The sequence below is a fragment of the Microplitis demolitor genome, chromosome 2 (genome assembly GCF_026212275.2).
Source record: "Microplitis demolitor isolate Queensland-Clemson2020A chromosome 2, iyMicDemo2.1a, whole genome shotgun sequence".
Taxonomy (NCBI): Eukaryota; Metazoa; Arthropoda; class Insecta; order Hymenoptera; family Braconidae; genus Microplitis; species Microplitis demolitor.
Window position 1 is genome coordinate 14,545,558 of NC_068546.1, and position 21,154 is coordinate 14,566,711.

Sequence of the window (21,154 nt, forward strand, 5' to 3'; positions counted from 1 at the left end):
TTTGAATAATTAAAATTTCGTCAATGACGAATGAGCTCACTTAGGAAACTGAAATCTTTTTCGATTTCCAGAAAAGCTGTTACCGGGTAGTAACATCCCTTCCAATAATTATTTAATTATACCAATCATTTTATTGGCTATAATTAAATCAATATTTTTTTTATAATGATTATTTATGTATATATATTTTTCATGACTTCCAATGCAGTTAGCAACAACGCAATAAATTCATTTTATTATTTTAAAATTTTATAATTTATTTCATTTTAATTATTATTTATTTGTTTATTAATAATTATTATTTTTTTATAAATATTTCATTATTTCATTTCATATTTCTTTATTTTTATTATTAATAAATTCATTATTAATAATTATTTTTATACAAAAATTTTTATCAATATTTTTATTATTTTAAAATTTCATTTTATACTTTTTATAATAATATTCTTTTCATATTTCATAATTTAACTTTATTTTCGATATTTAATCATCATTATTTATTTATTTATGTATTTTCATCAATTCATTTCATATTTCATATTTATAAAAATTAAATTATTTCATTGTTTCTTTTCATTATTTCATATTTATTTATTTTTGATTTCAATATTTATTTTATTCAACAATAATTTAATCATTAATGAATTTTATTATTTATTAATAGTTAACAAACGTAAAAATTTGAATTATATTCAAATTTAAAACAACATTTTTTTTATTATTAAACTTTTTCCAATAATAATTTTACAAAAACAATTTGAATTTAAATTCAAATTTAAAAATCATCAGCCGTAATAATGGCTGGAAGTTACTTGCTGATAAATTAATTTATGCATAGCCAGATGGCATAGCATGTATGATAATTGATTGACAGCAGGAATAAGACGTCGTGACGTCACAGTCGGTTTTTTTGAGCCACCCTAATATATATATATATATATATATATATATATATATATATATATATATATATATATATATATATAAATACACACATACATAAACTTTTGAACCAAATGTATTTTCTGACTCAGCTCGTCATCGAGCTGAGTTAAGAGGTAGCAAAATTTTTCAAAAATCCCATTATGAGGACAAATTCAACAGTTAGACTTCAATGACATCTACGGAAAATCTGCATATCAGTTGACCCTGCGGGCCAGCCCAAAAATTTCCCGCTGTTTTCAAACTCTTTAAACTCGAAAAAATTGTTGTGAGTACATTTTTAAGCTCTTCGAGCTCGAAAATACTCTGAAATATCAATGGTTTCTTACGAGCTTTTTGAACTCCGACACATTACATTATATCATGATTTATCCGGCGAAAATGACATGAAACGTTACTTTTTCAACGCTTTGTCGTCGATATTTTTTAAAATAATTGACAAATATTGATGTTCAATGTATCAGTCGGCGCGTTTCACTGAGTTTTCGAGCTGAGTAGATTTTGACAATGTTCAATTCAGTCGTTTCAAAGATATTAGCAAAAAACCATTATTCACCATTTCTTTTTTCGGCGATATTTTTTGAACGGATTAAGCGATTGAGATGGTTCAGGCAGCAATCGATGCGTCTCATCAAGTTCTAGAGCTGATTAGATTTTGGAAAGAATTGATTTAGTCATTTGTAACGGGTAAAATAGTTAATCTAATTTTTTAATGTCAAAATAAATAAGCAAATTGATTAAGTTATACTTCAAAATAGATCTAAATATTCATAAGAAATGAAAATAAATTATATACATCCGGTCAGCTAAAATTTTATCTTAAAGGTGGCCAATAGAGTGGACATCAGGAATTGAAGTTATTTTCATTTATTGTTAAATTTCTAATAAATATTTTTACATATATCCTTTTTTAATTTAAAGTTAAATGTATCGCTTCAAAGTTCTATCACTATTTTATACATGAATTATCTTTTTATATTTTAATTCTTAATTCGAAAAAAAAAATACGCTTAACTGGCCAATAGAGAGGTCACTTACTTTAAACTCCAATACAGTTTTTTAAGAGATTCATTTCAACAGCAATTTTTTCTATAATAAAAATTTTGCGGACTTTTAGTCAAAAAATCAAATACACAAAAACCGTCAATGATAATTCAATAAAATTTTGAGGATTTATTGTTCACCATTTACAATTTCAAAACAGTAAAACATCTAAAACTTATTTGTCTATAAACATATTGATTATTAATTTAAATGTACAAACGAAAATTTTGACGACTTCTGACTCAAATAATGAAAAAATCTCTTTTTTATCAAATTCATTATTTATCATAGATGAATATTCCGCAAAAAAATTTCACTGTTCCCAATGGGTTCAGCTAGTCTAAATTTTTTTTCTGAGCGAACGCTGCGATGGGATAGGATAGCGCGTCCTGGCACACTGTCGACCCAGATTCAACTTTAGTCATTTTTTAATAAAAGTATTATTGATTAAAAAACAATGTTATTCAACGTTTGCTTCAATTTATTAAACATAACATAGATGAAAAATGATGGAAATTTATAATTCTTAATAGCAAATTACAGATAAAAAAAATAAATTATTCAAGTGAAACTTTGAGAGCGAAAACCAAAATTTATGTTTTTAAAAGAATTTTGTGATCATATATATATATATATATATATATATGTATATATATATATATATATATATATATATATACATATAAAAATTTTTCTTAATACTTTCAAATACTTTGAATCCCTCAAGTTTTGAAGAATGGCTGTCTGAACCTGGAACCCGACTTTAACGTAATTGATCAGATTTGAGGCAATACTTATCTACAAACGGTAAAAATAATTGTGGTGGACTTTTTGTTTTTTAGTAACAATTTTAACCCTAGAAAATAAAAGCACTACGAAAAAATAATTAAATATTCATTTTTTAGTCATAGAAAGAGTTGTAATCTTTCTAGAATTGTTAGTAGACTTTTGTAGCAGTATGCAATATCCGAAAGAAAAGTATTAAACTTCAAATCCAACGAAAAAACCACTCTAACATAGTTTGAAAAAACAAAAAAATAATGGTTCCGAAACTACTAACGATGATAATGATCGTAGCGTAATCAATGTATTCATAACTTTGAAACTTAGGATATCACATTGAATAGTGAAAAATACTACAAGAAATAACCTGAAAATCAACATGAGACGTTGTGGAAATAACCAAAATTTGTTTGTAGACTGTAGTAGCTGTGACAAAATTTGGTGACAATAAAAAATAAAAAAATAAAATAATAATAATTACTGTCTCGCAATGGAAGCTACATGATAAAAAAATCAGACAATTAGCTTAGAAATAACTGCGATTTGATAACTCTAATTATTAATTATGTGAAGTATTTGGTCCATAGTGTTTTTGAAAAGCATCAAGTGGTAGGATCAAAAGATTATAATTATTGTAATTATTAATAGAAAATAAACAGCATAGAATATTCATGAATATTATCACATAAGCTTATGTCACTACAAAGAAATACGGTGAATGACTCTCTTATTGTCGTTTGTAGCTCCGAAATCAGCAGTTTGTTTTTAAGTAGGACTGGAAGATATGCTTATTTAAAAACAATTAATAATAGTTGATGAAAATTGTTAATTTTTTTCTAGTACTACAATCAACTACAATTAATTTCGGATAGGATACTACCGTTTTCATGCTTGACGAAAAGATATCCTTTTGTGCCCACCTGAGTAGAATAGCTGATGAAGCAGACAAGACAGTTGCGAGTCTTTCGAGGATCTTGCTGAATACGAGCGGCCCACGGTACGCTAAGCGGCGTGTACTACTTAGCGTGGTTCACTCGATTCTACTGTTTGGCGCAGAAATATTCGCGGATAAATTGGAGCATGAGACATACAGGCGTAAACTTGCTGCAGTGCAAAGAAGAGCTGCCCTTAGGGTTACTAATTTAAATTTCAATTACATTTCTCGGAATCACCAAAAAAAAATATTGATAATAAATGTCATCATAGACACGCAGTCTCTAAAAATTTATATGGTCCCCCAGAGAACCTCTCCGTTCTTTCACCTATCACTAAAGATTTTTCATCTCAATTTTGTATTATTTTTAAAATTATATTTTCCTAGAGTATGTAATATATCGATCACAAATGTCATCATATATTCATTATTTTATTTTTAAGCAGTACACCACGGACTTATTTTTCTATTTACATCCTGTTTACTACAAAATTCCAAGAACTTCCGTAATAAAATGTCATTCTCAGCTGTCCAAAAGAAATCAAACTCTTCTATATTATTGTCTTCTTCGTCTTTAACCTATGCAAGAGGCATCTTCGGCCCCACTTTTCTTTCAAACTTTTTCATATAAAAACCCCGGAAAAATAATCAAGTCAGTCATTACCGCCGCAACTAAAACCCTTGTCGGATCAATCCGCGAGTAAGAATCCAACATTCGTTCTCGTGACGTTCCACGCCTAGGCAATCGGGGGTCCTAGATCGATAATCGGATTCATCCACGAGTAAGACTCACTGAGTCGATTTCAAAATTCGTTCTCGTGACGCTCCACGCTTATAGGCAATCGAGGGTCCTAGATCGATAATCGCAACTCGATTCTTTTATTTAAAATATAAATTACGCGACTTGAATTTTATTCTTAAAACCTTTCCTCGTGAGGTCCTACGCCTAGGCATCTGAACTCCTAGGTTGGATACCTAGAGTAAAATCATTTGAGTTCGCAATAGAATTAACTAAACTCTTTCATGTGACGTCCACCGCTTAGGCAACCGGAGTCCTTGTTCGGGAATAGTTAATCCTTCTTATAAAAATCATTTAATGAATTTATATATCATCGTAAATTCACTAGAAAGCAAAGCCGGCCTATTGATTCAGCGTGCATAGCATTCTCGTGCAAAGATTCAATCTGTAAATCTCGATAAAGATTATAAAAACATTGTAACCTCCTGTGTACACAGATTCAAATTGGTGAATCTGAAGTGAGTGTGTGTGCAGGTATATCAACCCACTGGGGTAAGTTCATTATTATAATATTTTGTAAAATTAAATCTGTCAATATACTACACATGTTTTTTGTATACATTTGTCTTTTCATTTACTGTCCTTTCCTCTGGCATTCGAATGCTGGTAAACTAAGTCATAGTAACTTTAAGGTAAGACAGAGAAAGAACACGGGCTTCTCGAGGGCCCATATTCATCGACCCAATATCCCTCTCGCTTAGAAAATCCCTGACCTACCCCAACGCCACGCAGGTCATTGAACGGGAACGTCTATAGTACATCCGCTTGGTACAAATAGACAAATAAGTTGTAAAGCAACACGAAATTATAACATTCTTATATCAGCCACGTGATTGCAGTTCCTTGGTTGGATGACAGAATAAAAATAATTTTATACATTAATCTATTAATTGATAATCGGTGCTCAAATCCCGATATTCTCACACTAACCACGTGAGGTTCAATCGAACTCCTTGGCTGAGTTATAGAAAGGGGAAAATCAGCATTCTGATATTAAATAATAGATTTAAGATTACCCCTTTCGCCCGTCGCCTTCACTCACTTCGATCGTGACAAGGGAAAGGATGAGCGAGGGACGTTTTTTAGTCAGTAAGAATCTGACACTACCAATAACACCATTTTCAATTTTTATCTTCGTTGGTGTCTTTTGAAGATTTTTTCTCCCTCCCCAGAAAAAAAAACTACCGTTTTCATAACAATATTGCTACCTACTAGTATAAGTTCTCGAAGCTCTAATATTATCAAGGAAGCCAACGTCACTACAAACAAATACGGTGAATGACTATTCTTATTATCGTTTGTAGCTACAAAATCAGCAGTTTTTTCTACTCGGGATCAGAAGATATGCTTAATTCAAAACGGTCAATAATAGTTTATAATAAGGGTTAATTTTTTGTCTATTACTACAATCAACTACAATTAATTTTAGATGGGTTACTACCATTTTTCTACCAATATTGCTACCTACTAGTATGAATTTCCGAATTCATAATATAGTCACGGAAGCTAACGTCACTACAAATAAATAGGGTGAATGACTATTCTTATTATCGTTTGTTGCTACAAAATCAGCAATATTTCCTAAACAAGACTGGAAGATATGCTTAATTCAAAACAATTAATTATAGCTGATAAGAAGTGTTAATTTTTTTCTACTACTACAATCCGGTACATTTGATTTAAAATAGTTTACCACTGTTTTTATAACAATATTGCTACCTACTAGTATAAATTCTCGAATTCCTAATATCATCACAGTAGCAAACGTCGCGAAAAATAAAGATGATGAATGAGTATTGTGATTGTCGTTTGTAGCTTTGAAATCAGTAGTACTTTCTAAGCAGGACTGGAAGATATGCTAAATTCAAAGCAGTTGATACTTAGGAAAAATAATAACGGCATATATTCTGTTAATAATTTTTATTAAGAAAGCAACAAAATATTAATCTTTTATGATAATCCTGAATTTTGACGGCAAAGGCATGAAATAATTTATGATTCCTATTAGTTTCCATCGATTGTCCTGGACTTGATATATCTAACGGCATTACAAGATAGAAATTGTCAGTATTAGAGCTACAACTAATGTTAAGAATATTTTTAGCCATTACTCGTTTGTAGCGACGATAGTCCCCACAAAAACATTTTATTGACGACTAATAAGAGTGTGTGTCCATGTTGTCCATAGTAGTCATCATAAATCATGGAAAATTAATTGTATTGGGTGTACAAATTAATTCGGTCCGTTTTTTGTTGTTAAAAATATATTTATTTTTAAATCAAAATAAATTAATAGATTAATCAAAGTATTGTCCATCGTTGATTACTACTTTTTCCCATCTCTCAGGCAATTTTCGAATTCCATCTCGAAAAAATGATTCGTCTTTCGAGGCAATCCAACTTCCGATCCAATTTTCTATTTCTGCAAAAGAAGTGAACCGGTGACCTGCCAAGTCGTGCTGCATCCGTCGGAATAACCAGTAATCCGAAGGAGCAAGGTCCGGAGAATACGGCGGGTATGGTAAAATATCCCACTTGAGTGTTTCCAAATATTTTTTGACGACGTTTGCGACATGAGGTCGAGCGTTGTCGTGCAAAAGAATAACTTTATCATGTCTTTGTTCGTATTCCGGCCGCTTTTCACGTAATGCACGGCTCAATCGAATTAATTGTAACCTATACCGATCACCCGTAATAGATTCGCCAGGTTGTAGCAACTCATAGTACGCAACACCTTTTTGGTCCCACCAAATATACAGCATGACTTTTGATCTCAAATTTTGCTTTGCTGTTGATGTCGAGGTCAATGGTAACGATTCACCAGGCTTAGCGTAGTATTTTTTCTTCTTGGGATTATCGTAGAATATCCATTTCTCATCTCCAGTAACAGTTCGATGTAAAAAACCCTTTCTTTTTTGCCTTTGAATCAACTGCTCGCAAGTGAAAAATCGCTTTTCAACGTCTCTTGGTGTCAATTCATGAGGAGCCCAGTATCCCTGTTTTTAAATCATTCCTATGGACTTTAATCGTACAGAAACTGCTTGTTGAGTCACTCCTAAACTATCTGCAAGTTCCTCTTGTGTTTGACTTCGATCTTCGTCGAGTAATGCCTCCAATTCTTCGTCCTCGAATTTTTTTGGTTGTCCGGGTCGAGGCTTATCTTCAACGCTGAAATCACCATCCTTAAAACGTCGGAACCATTCCCTACATGATTTATCAGTTGGAGCATTATCACCATAAACTTCTACAAGCATTCGATGCGCTTCCGCTGCACTTTTCTTCCAATTGAAGCAAAAAATTAAAACCTCCCGCAGATGCTGCTTAGTTAACACAAAATTTGACATATTCAAAAAAATTAAAAACAAGTTCTTTTACGAAATTCGAAGTAATGGGAACGGAATGTTATTGACAGATGTCTAACCTCTCTGAAACCACCGAGATCAACTGTCACGATAAAACATTCATGACAGCCAGAGCCATCTTTTTAAAACGGACCGAACTAATTTGTACACCCAATAGTTTATTGTAGTGAAATGAAAAAAAAAAGAAAAATTCATACTTCATATTAACAATTGTTTATGACTTAAGTTTTAACATAAAACGCTGTTTAAATAAGCAAGAAATAGAGCATTCAAACCGAAAATTTTTATTTTTTATTATTGTACTCTAGATACGAAGGAAATAGGGAAAGGTAATGTGCCACACTTAAGAATTATATTAATTATTTGATCAAAAATAATATTAAATATATACTTTATTGCAACAATTATTTTGTTTATACATGTATTGAAATACTGTAAGTTTCTATTATCAACTTACTTTTAATTTAAATCTCGTAAGATATAATGATATCATATTCTTCTCATAAGTACGGCTTCAGCTATTACTATCACTAATGCGCTTTATTATAACTATGACTGCAAACAATATTTTTAATTTTTAATTAGTATTATAATTACTATTAGTATAATTTAAGCGTAACTTTTTCAGTCTTCTTTTTCCAGCATATTAACTATTAAGCTTTTTTTATGTAATATAAAACATGTATTGTCTTTGGCTTTTTCAACTCAGTTTTAACAACGTGTTTAATTTTTGACTGTTTAGTAACGCCGTCATGTAACGTCCATTTTCTTCCAGCTCTCCTTACATAAGCTCGGTAATGAGCCGTCGGTGTCATTGGCACATGTTTTATTGTGCCAACTACTGTAAATTCACTTTCCAAAATATTAATATTTAACGGAATGTCAGTTAGAGCAAATTCCTTATATTTATTTTGAACAATGCCTTGTCTTTCTGCCAATAGATCCCACTGCCGTGCTTCTATGTTAATAATTAAATGATGTCCTAATTCCGTCTTCATGGGATTCTTATATTGACACGATGTACAACAACATTTGTAGGATTTTAAATATTGTAAAATTGAATCTTCCAATCTGCTGATACTATTTTCATACTGAAGTAGCTCTTGTTTTATTTACTACTATTTTTCGATTAGGACCACGCAATTGTCGCTTTTTTTTATGAGTAATGGCACTTGTATCATATGTTGAAACGTGGATGTTGATACCATCAGCATCGGGAGGAGAATTGCTGACTAAATTGATTTCATTTGAACACTCATCGCAATAACCTTTTTTGCGTAAAAAAGTGTCATCATTGTCATAAATTTTTGCAGAATTAAACGAAAACGGACAAGGCAGCTTGAAGTTCTCCCAAAGAGAATAATAAATCTTATCCGTCCAACCAGGCTCAAGTATTCTGTAATTTCTGTCATCGTATTTTTTAAATTTGAGACCTAATTTATTTTATCGATCGAAATTTAAATGGAATATTTTATCGATGATAGGGAGGGTTTGAGATACTTTGATTGGCCAAACAGAATTATCTTTTTTTCGTTGTTTTCTTATTTTTTTTTGTTTAGTATCTACAAACCCATGTACTTTTCCTGAAACTTGCTGACGATTTTCGGTAATATATACTCAAATATAATGTTTATTTATGTTGGGTAATATTTTTGATGCTTGTTCCCAAATTGGATCATCGTATGCCAAATAATGAGCATCAGATATGAAATTCCACTCTTTTAATGTTTCATAAATATGTTGAGGAGTATATACCGGTGGTTTCGGCATATTAGTTCTACTATTGTATTAGTCCATTTAAAATCTGAAAAAAAAGAAAATACTTCATTTCATGATTTAACAAATAATTTGTTAAATATTGCTTTATTTACAAGTAGGCAATTAAATTACTAACGAAGTATTCAATAATAAAATATTTAATTGAAAAGATTTAAAAAAAAAAAAAATAATTAATATTTTACTTTTATCGTCCACTTCTTTTAAAGCGTAAAAACGTATTACAGATAATTATTTAAAATATTTATTCATACTTTTATAGTAAATATCATGGCAACGATGTCACTGTGAGCCAAGAAAAATATTTCCAACGTTAAATATAATAATATAAATGAGCATTTATTCACAAAATAGAACTAATCAATTGTGTCAATTAAGCGCACTGTATTTCTGTATTATAGGTTATGTCTCTACCCAATATAAATACACCATACAGCTGAATAAAACAACGTAATCCCTCGTGAACAACCTATAAATGAGAAATTATGTTTCAAAATTTATTAAACTTACAATTAATAAAATTTTTTTTCAATATTACAAGTTTATTATATACTTCTAAATGCAACTCTATTTTTTAAGATGAATCAAGTAAAGTTTATAAAAACATTTGTGATATTAAATCAACTTCTTAATGTTTACAATCGTTATATCGATATCGATACTAAAAATTTCAATTATTAATTGAATTCATAATGAAAAATAAAAACTATTTAAATTATTATTTAATTTCGAAGTTAAGGTAATGGATAATAAACTTACCTGTTATAATCAATGTTTACCTTAATGTAACACTTTTTATCAGCTATAATTAATTCTTTTGAATTAAGCATATCTTCCAGTCTTGTTTAGGAAAGATTGCTGATTTTGTAGCAACAAACGATAATAAGAATAGTCATTCACCCTATTTATTTGTAGTGACGTTAGCTTCCGTGACTATATTATGAATTCGGAAATTCATACTAGTAGGTAGCAATATTGGTAGAAAAATGGTAGTAACCCATCTAAAATTAATTGTAGTTGATTGTAGTAATAGACAAAAAATTAACCCTTATTATAAACTATTATTGACCGTTTTGAATTAAGCATATCTTCTGATCCCGAGTAGAAAAAACTGCTGATTTTGTAGCTACAAACGATAATAAGAATAGTCATTCACCGTATTTGTTTGTAGTGACGTTAGCTTCCTTGATAATGTTAGGGCTTCGAAAACTTATACTAGTAGGTAGCAATATTGTTATGAAAACGGTAGTAACCTATCTAACATTAATTGTAGTTGATTGTAGTACTAGAAAAAAATTAACACTTTTCATTAACTATTATTAATTGTTTTTAAATAAGCATATCTTCCAGTCCTGCTTAGAAATAAACTGCTGATTTCGGAGCTACAAACGACAATAAGAATAGTCATTCACCGTATTTCTTCGTAGTGACGTAGGCTTATGTGATAATATTCATGAATATTCCATGCTGTTTATATTCTATTAATAATTACAATAATTATAATCTTTTGATCCTACCACTTGATGCTTTTCAAAAACACTATGGACTAAATACTTCATATAATTAATAATTAGAGTTATTAAATCGCAGTTATTTCTAAGCTGATTGTCTGATTTTTTTATCATGTAGCTTCCATTGCGAAACAGTAATTATTATTATTTTACTTTTTTATTTTTTATTGTCACCAAATCTGGTCACAGCTACGACAGTCTACAAACAAATTTTGGTTATTTCCACAACGTCTCATGTTGATTTTCAGGTTATTTCTTGTAGTATTTTTCACTGTTCAATATGATATCCTAAGTTTCAAAGTTATGAATACATTGATTACGCTACGATCATTATCATCGTTAGTAGTTTCGGAACCATTATTTTTTTGTTTTTACATACTACGTTAGAGTGGTTTTTCCGTTGGATTTGAAGTTTAATACTTTTTTTCGGATATTGCATACTGCTACAAAAGTCTACTAACGATTCTAGAAAGATTACAACTCTTTTCATGACTGAAAAGTCAATATTCAATTATTTGTTCGTAGTGCTTTTATTTTCTAGGGCTAAAAGTGTTACTACAAAAAAAAAAGTCCACTATAATTATTTTTACCGTTTGTAGATAATTATTGTCTAAAATCTGTTCAATTACGTTAAAGTCGGGTTCCTTGAAGCCTTGAAGAATCGAATTTGTACAAATCGTTTTTAATCACCTGTCTCTAACGAATTTAAAACGATTAAAAAGGATTTTAAAAAACGAATACTATCAAATTGCTTTTAATCGCTAAATAATAACTTAAATTTTTGGTTTATTAGGAGATTTGAAACGATTTAAAATAATTCAAAAATGTTAATATCTTCGAATCTTTTTAATCGCTAAATAATACTTGAATTTCTGGTTTACAAAGAGATTTGGGATGATTCAAGATGATTCAATTGTTTGAATACCTTCGAATCCTTCCCAATCACTAAATAATAGTCTAATTTCTGGTTCATCTAAAAATTAGAGAGAATTCAGAGAGATTCGATTTTTCAATAACTTCGAATCCTGTTCAATCTCTAAATAATCGTCTAAGTTTTGGTTCATCCGGAAATCAGAGAGAACTCGGAGAAATTTGATTTTTTGTATACCTTCGAATCCTTTTCAATCACTAAATAATAGTATAATTCTGGTTCATTGAGGGATTCGAGAAAATTTTGAGAGATTTGATTTTTCGTATACCTTCGAATCCTTCTCAGTCGCTAAATACTATTCTTATTTTTGGTTCGTTCGGGGATTAGAGAGAGTTCAGAAAGATTCGATTTTTTCAATACTTTTGAATCTTTTTCAATCGCTAAATAATAGTCTAGTTTTTGGTTTACTCAGGGATTAGCGACGATTTGGAGAGGTTCGACTTTTTGCATACCTCCCAATCCTTTTTAATCGCTAAATAACAGTCTAATTTCTAGTAAATTGAGGGATTCGAGAAAATTCGGAGAGATTCGATTTTTCGAAAACTTTCGAATCTTTTTTGATCGCTAAATTTTGAAATCGTGAAGTTTCTAGTTAACTGAGAGATTTGAGAGATCTAGCCGTTACCCGCCCGCTTCGCTAAGTGTAAACTAAATTTTAGTGATGATTTGTTTTTTAAGATTAAAATTGTTTTCATAACTATGGTTTTTATCTGTAACTTGCTCTGCAATTTTATTCATATAATCTTAATAACCTTTTATGAACTAATAATACACACTTAAATTAGAAATAAAAACACCACAACCATAACGATCGAACGAAAATAATTATTTATTTAATTTATTGAGTTTAAAATATACGTGTTTTCTTATAAGTTCTAGAATCAAAAGGAATGTTTGAAACACGCAGAATTTTATGATGCGAATTTCATGTCAAAATAATCAGTAGTTTTTGCGTGATACTTATTAAAAAAAACACTTACCATTTTATCGATATAGATTCGGACTGATCTAATTTTTTGAAAACCTTCGAATCCTTTTCAATCACTAAATAATAGTCTAATTTCTGGTTTATTGGCGGGGGGGGGGGGGGGGTAGCAGGCGTTTTGATCTCCGGACAAAATATCCCCGGACAAAGTATCTCGATGACAAAATATCATTAAGACAAGATGAACTTTTGATAAAATATTCTCTTGATTATTAATTAATTTTTTTATGCTGCTAGTAATTTGCATATATACATTCATGCCATAAATTAAAGGAACAGAAAAATTTTAGAAATTTCTTATTGATCTTAGTAAGACTGTAACTTACGTGAAAAATAATCGTATCGGGATTTAAAAAAAGCGTTTTATAGCTTGAAATTTCTAGTTTTGGCGCATTGACATCAAAATTCTTTTGGAGCTTTAGCACAAACATGAAAAATACAGTGAGACAAAAATTTTCTGAATTTTTTCCGTTCTTTGGGAGTCCACGGTCTCGATACGATTGTTTTTTACGAAGTTACAGTCTTATTAATAATAAAAAAATAAGAAATTACTAAAATTTTTCTGTTCCTTTAATTTATAGCATGAGTGTATATTTTAAAAAAACTCATAAATATATGTATGTATATTTCCATACATTCGTATGAATTTATTTTCGAATAAACACACATAAAATCCATGAAAAAAGGGCACAGCACGATAACAAGCATATGTGTTGGTCTGTTTTCGAATAAGTTCAAAAGTATAAATGTTGATGACAATAATAATAAGAAAATATTTTTATAATGTTGAACTTACGTAATATAATAAAAATATTATAATACTATACACTTGTAATAAGTTGCTGATTCGATTTTATTATGTAAACTACATGAGAATATTCAAGTATTTAATCTTTCATAATTGGAATATAAATTGAAAAAAAATTGAGTATTGCATGGTGATATTTTATCATCGAGATATTTGTTCCGGAGATATTTTGTAAATCCAGTTATTGAGAAGTTGGGTTTTGTACTTTCAATTTAATAGTATTGAATTTTTATTACTGTTTATATTGTGTTGATATTGTTCATGAATTAATTTTGTTGTTATTGATTAGTTTACTACAAATTTTCATAAAATTTTTGATTAAACATTTCGGAGTTACTAATTAACTTCTCTCTTATCAATAACTTGAGAACGGGTGGTAGTAAAAAATATAAAAATCGTTTCCGAAAATCTGTAGTCTTCCGGAAAGCTTATTGAGAATTAGAAGTTTAGGAAATTTTTTTCCTATTAGTTTTGTAGTTTAAGTAAAAAATTTAAAAATGAAAAGCATTTTCTTTTAAATTAAAATGAAAACGGAGTCAAAAAAAAATCACATTCAACTATTATTAGATGTTTTCCACGATTTTGGACAAAAAAATGTTTTTCGTTGGAACTACCCTGTTTGATCAATTATTTATTTTAAAAATGAGTGGGCCACCTCAAAATGTTGAGTAAAAGAATTTTTATTTTCTTGAAAAAAAATTTTTTCTCATAAGGTACAAATTCCACCCCCATGCTAAGAAAAATAGAAAAAAAGTTTTTTTTCAACCCACCCTAATAATTATATTGCTGATTTTCTTGCTAAAAATGCAAACTTATCAAGAGTTAAAGGATTACCTGATTTTATGATTGCAAAAAAAAGCACGATAGATTTTGTCTACTGGGATGATCCAATTAAGCTAGTCGACCGTCTTCGTTTACTTATGGCATCTCAAGCAGCTGAAAATCCAAGTCATAACAATGAAATTATATCAATTATCGAAGAGCTACGAGAAGATGGAATTATTTATTAGCAGCCGCAGCATCTAATTTATGTCATTTACTCGCCGACTGTTGGAGTAAAAAGAGCAAAAATGAGTATCGATATTTTTGGACGGTCACTACCAACTGGTGCTGCAATCAGTGGACCACCAGGACCACCTGGACAAAGATTTCAAATAACTGTTGATGGACAGCATGATGTTGAGAGCAAGAGATTGTGTCATGTTGGCAAACCTGAAGATAATGATGCAGCAACTGTCAAATTTACACGTGATCTTGTACACAAAGAGCTGTCTCTATTGTATGATAGTATGAGGAATGATCAGTCAGAGATCATTTCACACTTGCACTCTGAAGTGGCAACACTGGACTCTGCTATTACGCTTTTAAAAAAAGAAAATCAAGAATTAAAAAATATAGTAAAACGTATAAAGTCACGAAAAGAATTAATTAGTAGAAATACACAACGAATAAAAGAATTGGAAGCTAGAATTTTTGTTGAAAATGGAGGACAAAAAATTAGTAATAGTGTATGAGCTGCACAGACCAGCACGCAGGAATTACCAACGTCGTCATGTTGACATTCGAGCACTTGATGAAACTAGGCAAGCTGATCTAGTTGAAATGATTCCTTATGCAACAGTAAATAAAGGAAACAAACACTTGCTAACTGTCATAGATATTTTTTCAAAGTATGCTTGGGCTGTGGCGTCAATTCACCGCTCGTGAAAAGTATAAGTGGATTGATATATTGGAAGATTTAGTACACAAATATAATACTAGAAAACATCGTACCATTCAACTGGAACCTATTGATGTAACTGCTAAAAATGGGAAGCAGATATTTGAAAAAATGTACAAACCTCTTCAAGCTCAGCGACAAGCACGAAAAAATAAATTCAAATTTGGAGACAAAGTTCGAATCAGCAAGTACAAACATGTGTTTGAAAAAGGCTACACACTCAACTGGAGTACTGAAATTTTTACAATCAAGGCAGTGCAAAATACAAATCCAACAACGTACAAACTTGTCGACTATCAGGATACGCCAATTGAAGGTGGATTTCATGTTGAAGATCTTAGCAAAGTCAAGTATCCGGCCGTCTATCAAATAGAAAAAATTATAAAAAGACGTGGAAATAAATTATATGTAAAAAGGCTTGGCTTTGACAGCTGTCACATCACCTGGATTGATAAATCGGATCTGTAAAAACTTATACTGTAATCTAATAAATACAAACAAAATTTTTAATAATATATACATATGTATTTTTTATTTTCAAACCTTAAAACTAATTAACATAAGTTCTCTTTTTTTTTAATTTACAATTATTTACATAAGTTTCAAGCTATTGCATAGCTTCTATCGCGGGCCTTGAGCGCAGGGACCGAATCCTGAAATTCCGTAACCAAAAAACCTCACGCTCCCCACTCCAACGGGCACGGAGATGTGGCTTGAAGGCCGTGCATCGTCTAACGTCGTTTCAGTTCGGCAGTCTTCGACACGGTATTGTGTGCGTGCGATTAGACGTATTGTACGACACTACGAAACTCGCACGAATCGAGACGAGCTGCTCCGAAATCGGACGAATACATAAGCAGCTGTTTATGAGAAAGTATACAGGTGTATAGGTATTTATGTACAAGAGTGAATAGCTGTACTTGTAAAATTTGTGTATAAAGTGTTTTGAATATGAATGAACAAAGTGCATTTATTATTAATGAAGAAAGTCACGAAAAAATAGTAAAAGAAAATGAGTGAGTACTCTATAAACATACATTTTATTATTATTACAAATGCAGTATTAATTTTGAATTGAAAATATAATGCTGATATAAAGATAACCTAAATTTTTGATATTAAAATGAGCCATATTAAAAGTAGCCCTCTTTTATACACACAAACACACAGACGCGTATAGTTTAAATTCTCAATTTAGATTCTCAATATGTATATATATATATATATATAAATAAATTCATTCTTCATCATGTATATAACAGAAACCATCAAACCAAGCACGTGTACTATTCAGTACCTTTGTTTTTGGTATATAGATAATGCACATGAATGCCGCGCAGAGAAAGTATATATGATATTATATCTATATAAATGTACATCGCGCGAAATTCGATAATCACTTCTTAATATTGTTATTTTTTTGTAAATGAATAATTTTGTTTTGGTGTGTCATTACACTATTTATATCTAATTATTTATACCTATTATTTATACCTGTTATTTATACCTAGATATTTTCGTTTTATAGAGAAGAAAAGCGTAAAGAGCTAAAAAGAAAAAAAAACTAATGCACGTCAAAGGGCATATTATCAGCGTCAGAAAGATTTGAATAAAAATGAAGAAATAATAAAAACAGTACCAAAATCAAATGCTGAACGTCAAAGGAAATTTCGTCAACATAATGCAGAAAAATCTTACATGGATATGTCATTTGATTTAATAATAATCTTTATAAAGATCCACAAGAGTCCACAACAAAATATGGGACTACTATTGACGCGGTATTTTCTAGGTATTTAGAGGATATTAAGTCGCAAACTTATGTTTCTTATTTCAGTTATCATAAATCTATAGTTTCAATGATAAATATTCCTGAATAACCAACAGCTACTGTAAGATAATAAAACCCACATGTATTGTAAAATAATAAAAATATTTTGAACAATATTAACTTTTTATTTATTTAATAAAAGAAAAATTTGTTTTCTTATCGGTCACCACGCTCAAAAAGTGTAACTTGAATTAATATCGAAGGAAAATAAATACTGCATAAATAAAATAAATAAATAATTATAATTGCATAAGTTGATACAAAATGCTATGCAATAGCTTTATCGCGGCAGTCCCCGAGTGCCACACGTCTTTTTTTTTCTTTTTTAATTTTACAACTATTTACAAAAGTTTTCTTTTAGGTAGATTTCTTTAGAAATCGGCCAATAGCAATGGGTCTCATGATTGAATTATTAAAGAATTTTGCCACCATATATCTTATTTTACCTAGTAGAGTCAAAAAATACCATCCACTCAAAAGTTTATGTATATATATGCACAATATAACAAGCCTTGTCATCACGATAACGCCGCAATTCTTAACGGATCTTAATGAAATTTTATGCACTTATTTATTGGACGATTACCTTGATCAAGTTCAAAGATGAGCCCAATCGGTCAATTAGTTTGGAAGTTGTGGGTGTTAGAAATTTTTTCTAATTTTCATAAAAATGAATTTTCTGGCTTTATCCTAAAATAACTTTGAACCGAAAATGTTAACTCAATTTTGTAAAAAGTAACTCAAAATTTGAACGATTAGCTTTAATTTTAACTGTAATACTTGATTTTTTGAAACATCGTTTCTAACAATTTGATGATATCGAAAATTTCAAAAAAAATAAAAAAGCTTATTTTTGCAGCTTAATCTTCTAATAACGTCTAAATAATAAGGCATAACTCATTTCCTTAAAATTCATGTTTAAGCTTACAAAATAAGTATTAATAACAGTATTGTAGCTTCATTGTATTTGAATAAGAAATCTACCTTTCCATTCCGGGTAAGGCCGGATGGCTCTTTTTTTTTAATTATTATCTCATCACCATCATCATCATTTACAATTATTTTCATATTTTTATAACCCCACGGTAGGGTGTCGCGGCTGCTGTCAATGACCTGGCGCTTATTATCAGCTATTCAACAGTTGAATTCAAACAAGCAAACTATAAACTTCTCTTACCTCGCTAGTAAGCGAAACTAATACGCGTTCTACGCAATAACAAAATACTTACGAGTTTATTTGTGACAAGTGAAGAAAAAAAAAACTAAAATGGCATTAATACCATTGTTGTTCTCAAACTGGTGGGAAGACTTGGAAGCTCCTTACCGTCTCCTGGACCCGGACTTTGGATCAGCATTGACAGCTGACCAATTACTGACACCATCTATCCTGGAAATTTATTTGGCACCACGTGCATTTGAACGTCGTCGCAGTCCACTGGCATACTACCAACCCTGGGCAGAACTTCTTCGTCGTGGCGACACTGGATCTTCAACCGTAAAAGCCGACAAGGACAGGTTCAAAGTCATCCTAGATGTCCAGCAGTTTAAGCCTGAGGAAAAAAACGTCAAGGTCGTTGACAAGTGCGTCGTCGTCGAGGCTAAACACGAGGAGAAACAGGACGAGCATGGATGGATCTCCAGACAATTTATACGCAAGTACATAATTCCAGAGCAGTGCGACATTGACCAAGTTAACTCCAGCTTGTCATCTGATGGAGTCTTGACCATCAGAGCTCCAAGAAAAGACGTTCCTAAATTGGAGAATGAACGTCAGATCAAAATAGAGCACACTGGTAAACTAGCTATCCGTGAGTCCTGTGAGAAGGAATCCTGCGCAAAGACGCCTGCGCCAAGGTGTGCAAAAAAGACGACAAGAAAACCAAGAAATAAATTTTTTTGTCTAGTATTTATTTTTACTTCTTAATTATTATTATTATTATTAATTTATATTAATAAGCTTATTATCAGCATTTTACTAAAGATTGTTTCTTCGTTAAAGTTACATGATTTTCGAGACATTGCATAAAATCATCAAACGTGATAGTTCTCAAAGTGGGACCCTTGACTACCTTTGCTCGTTTTTTAGCTTTTTTTGTTCTTGGATGTTTTAAATGCGTGTAATTTAGCCCTGAGTTCAGTGAATTTAGTCGTGATTTCACCATTATTTTCATCCTTCATTAGACCCAGGACTTTCTTATTGACCAATGGCATATTATAAACATTATCCACGGGGTAGTCAGAGGTGTCGAACTTTGAGATATAAAGTTTGACGATTTTATAGATATCTGGTACAGTGAAATGATAGATAAGGCTATCTGTGTCAGTATACATTAATTAAGACTCATCATTTTTAAAGTTCTTTTCTACATAATTATAATGAAAATCATAAATTAATGTTTTGGATAGGTCTAGAATGCAAAAGCCCACATAGATAGGTTTATTGAAACAGGCTTTTACTTTTTTCATCTCAATAATTACCATATCTTTATCAAACATGGTAAGACTATGGAAATTTGGCTTACATTAGGGTGGGTTGAAAAAAAACTTTTTTTGTATTTTTCTTAGCATGGGGGTAGAATTTGTATCTTATAAAAAAAAATGTTTTTCAAGAACAAAAAAATTTTTTTACTCAACGTTTTGAGGTGGCCCACTCGTTTTTTGAATAAATAATTGATTAAACGAGGTAGTTCCAACGACAAAAATTTTTTTTGTTTAAAGTCATGGAAAACATCTAATAATTGTCGAATGTGATTTTTTTTCTCCACTATCATTTTAATTCAAAAGAAAATGCTTTTCATTTTTGGATTTCTTACTTAAAATACAAAAATAATAGACAAAAAATTCCTTCAAATTCTGACTTTTAATTAGCTTTTAAAGGGACACTCTACATAAACTAGAACACCATTTATATAGTTTTTACTACCACCCGTTCTCAAGTTATTGATGAGAGAGTAATTAATTAGTAACTCTGAACTGTTTAATTGAAAATTTTATGAAAATCTGTAATAAAATTGAAAAGTTTTGAATATTTTTTTATTTATAACTAATCAATAACAACAAAATTAATTCATGAACGATATCAACACAATATAAACAGTAATAAAAATTCAATAATATTAAATTGAAAGTACAAAACCCAACTTTTCAATAACTTGAGAACGGGTGGTAGTAAAAAATATAAAAATGGTGTTCTAGAATCTGTAGGGTGTTCCTACGAAAGCTAATTGAAAGCCAGAAGTTGAAAAAAATTTTTTCCTATCATTTTTGTGATTTAAGTAAAAATCCAAAAATAAAAAGCATTTTCTTTTGAATTTAAATTAACGTAGAGTAAAAAAAATCACATTCATCAATTATTAGATGTTTTCCACAATTTTGTATAAAAAAATTTTTTTTCGTTAGAACCACTCCATTTGATCAATTATTCCTTAAAAATTTTTTTTTTTTTTAAAACAATTTTTTTTTTCATACGATGCAAATTCTACCCCCATGCTAAGAAACACAAAAAACAAGTTTTTTTTCAACCCACCCTAGCTGACATATCATTTCTTTGACACCAAATCTACTCTCCCATTCATTTTTTAATTGTACGTCTTTGTGCTTTCTTACATTTTCCATAGTCTTACCAAATACAGCGTTGTTAATTAGTTTTTAAATATTTTTTTTAAACTTATTTTTTGCTGATTTTCTACAGTCAGTATTTTTATCTATGTATGGTTTGAGCTAAG

General features: G+C 30.3%; 1 protein-coding gene across 1 annotated transcript; it reads left to right on the forward strand.

The window, feature by feature from the left end:
- The first annotated feature begins 18,696 nt into the window (after positions 1 to 18,696).
- Positions 18,697 to 19,860, forward strand: LOC103574944 (protein lethal(2)essential for life-like). The gene is made up of 2 exons (XM_008554514.1): positions 18,697 to 19,283; positions 19,836 to 19,860. Exons 1-2 carry the CDS (start codon positions 18,697 to 18,699, stop codon positions 19,858 to 19,860), a joined length of 612 nt encoding a protein of 203 aa, XP_008552736.1.
- The last annotated feature ends 1,294 nt before the right edge of the window (positions 19,861 to 21,154 follow it).

Coding starts and splice junctions, on each gene's coding strand:
- LOC103574944 (XM_008554514.1), top strand. CDS start 18,697: ATGGCATTAATACCATTGTTGTTCTCAAACTGGTGGGAAGACTTGGAA. Junction 19,284..19,835: donor GCAAAGACGCCTGCGCCAAG/GTGTGCAAAAAA, acceptor TGTTTTGGATAG/GTCTAGAATGCAAAAGCCCA.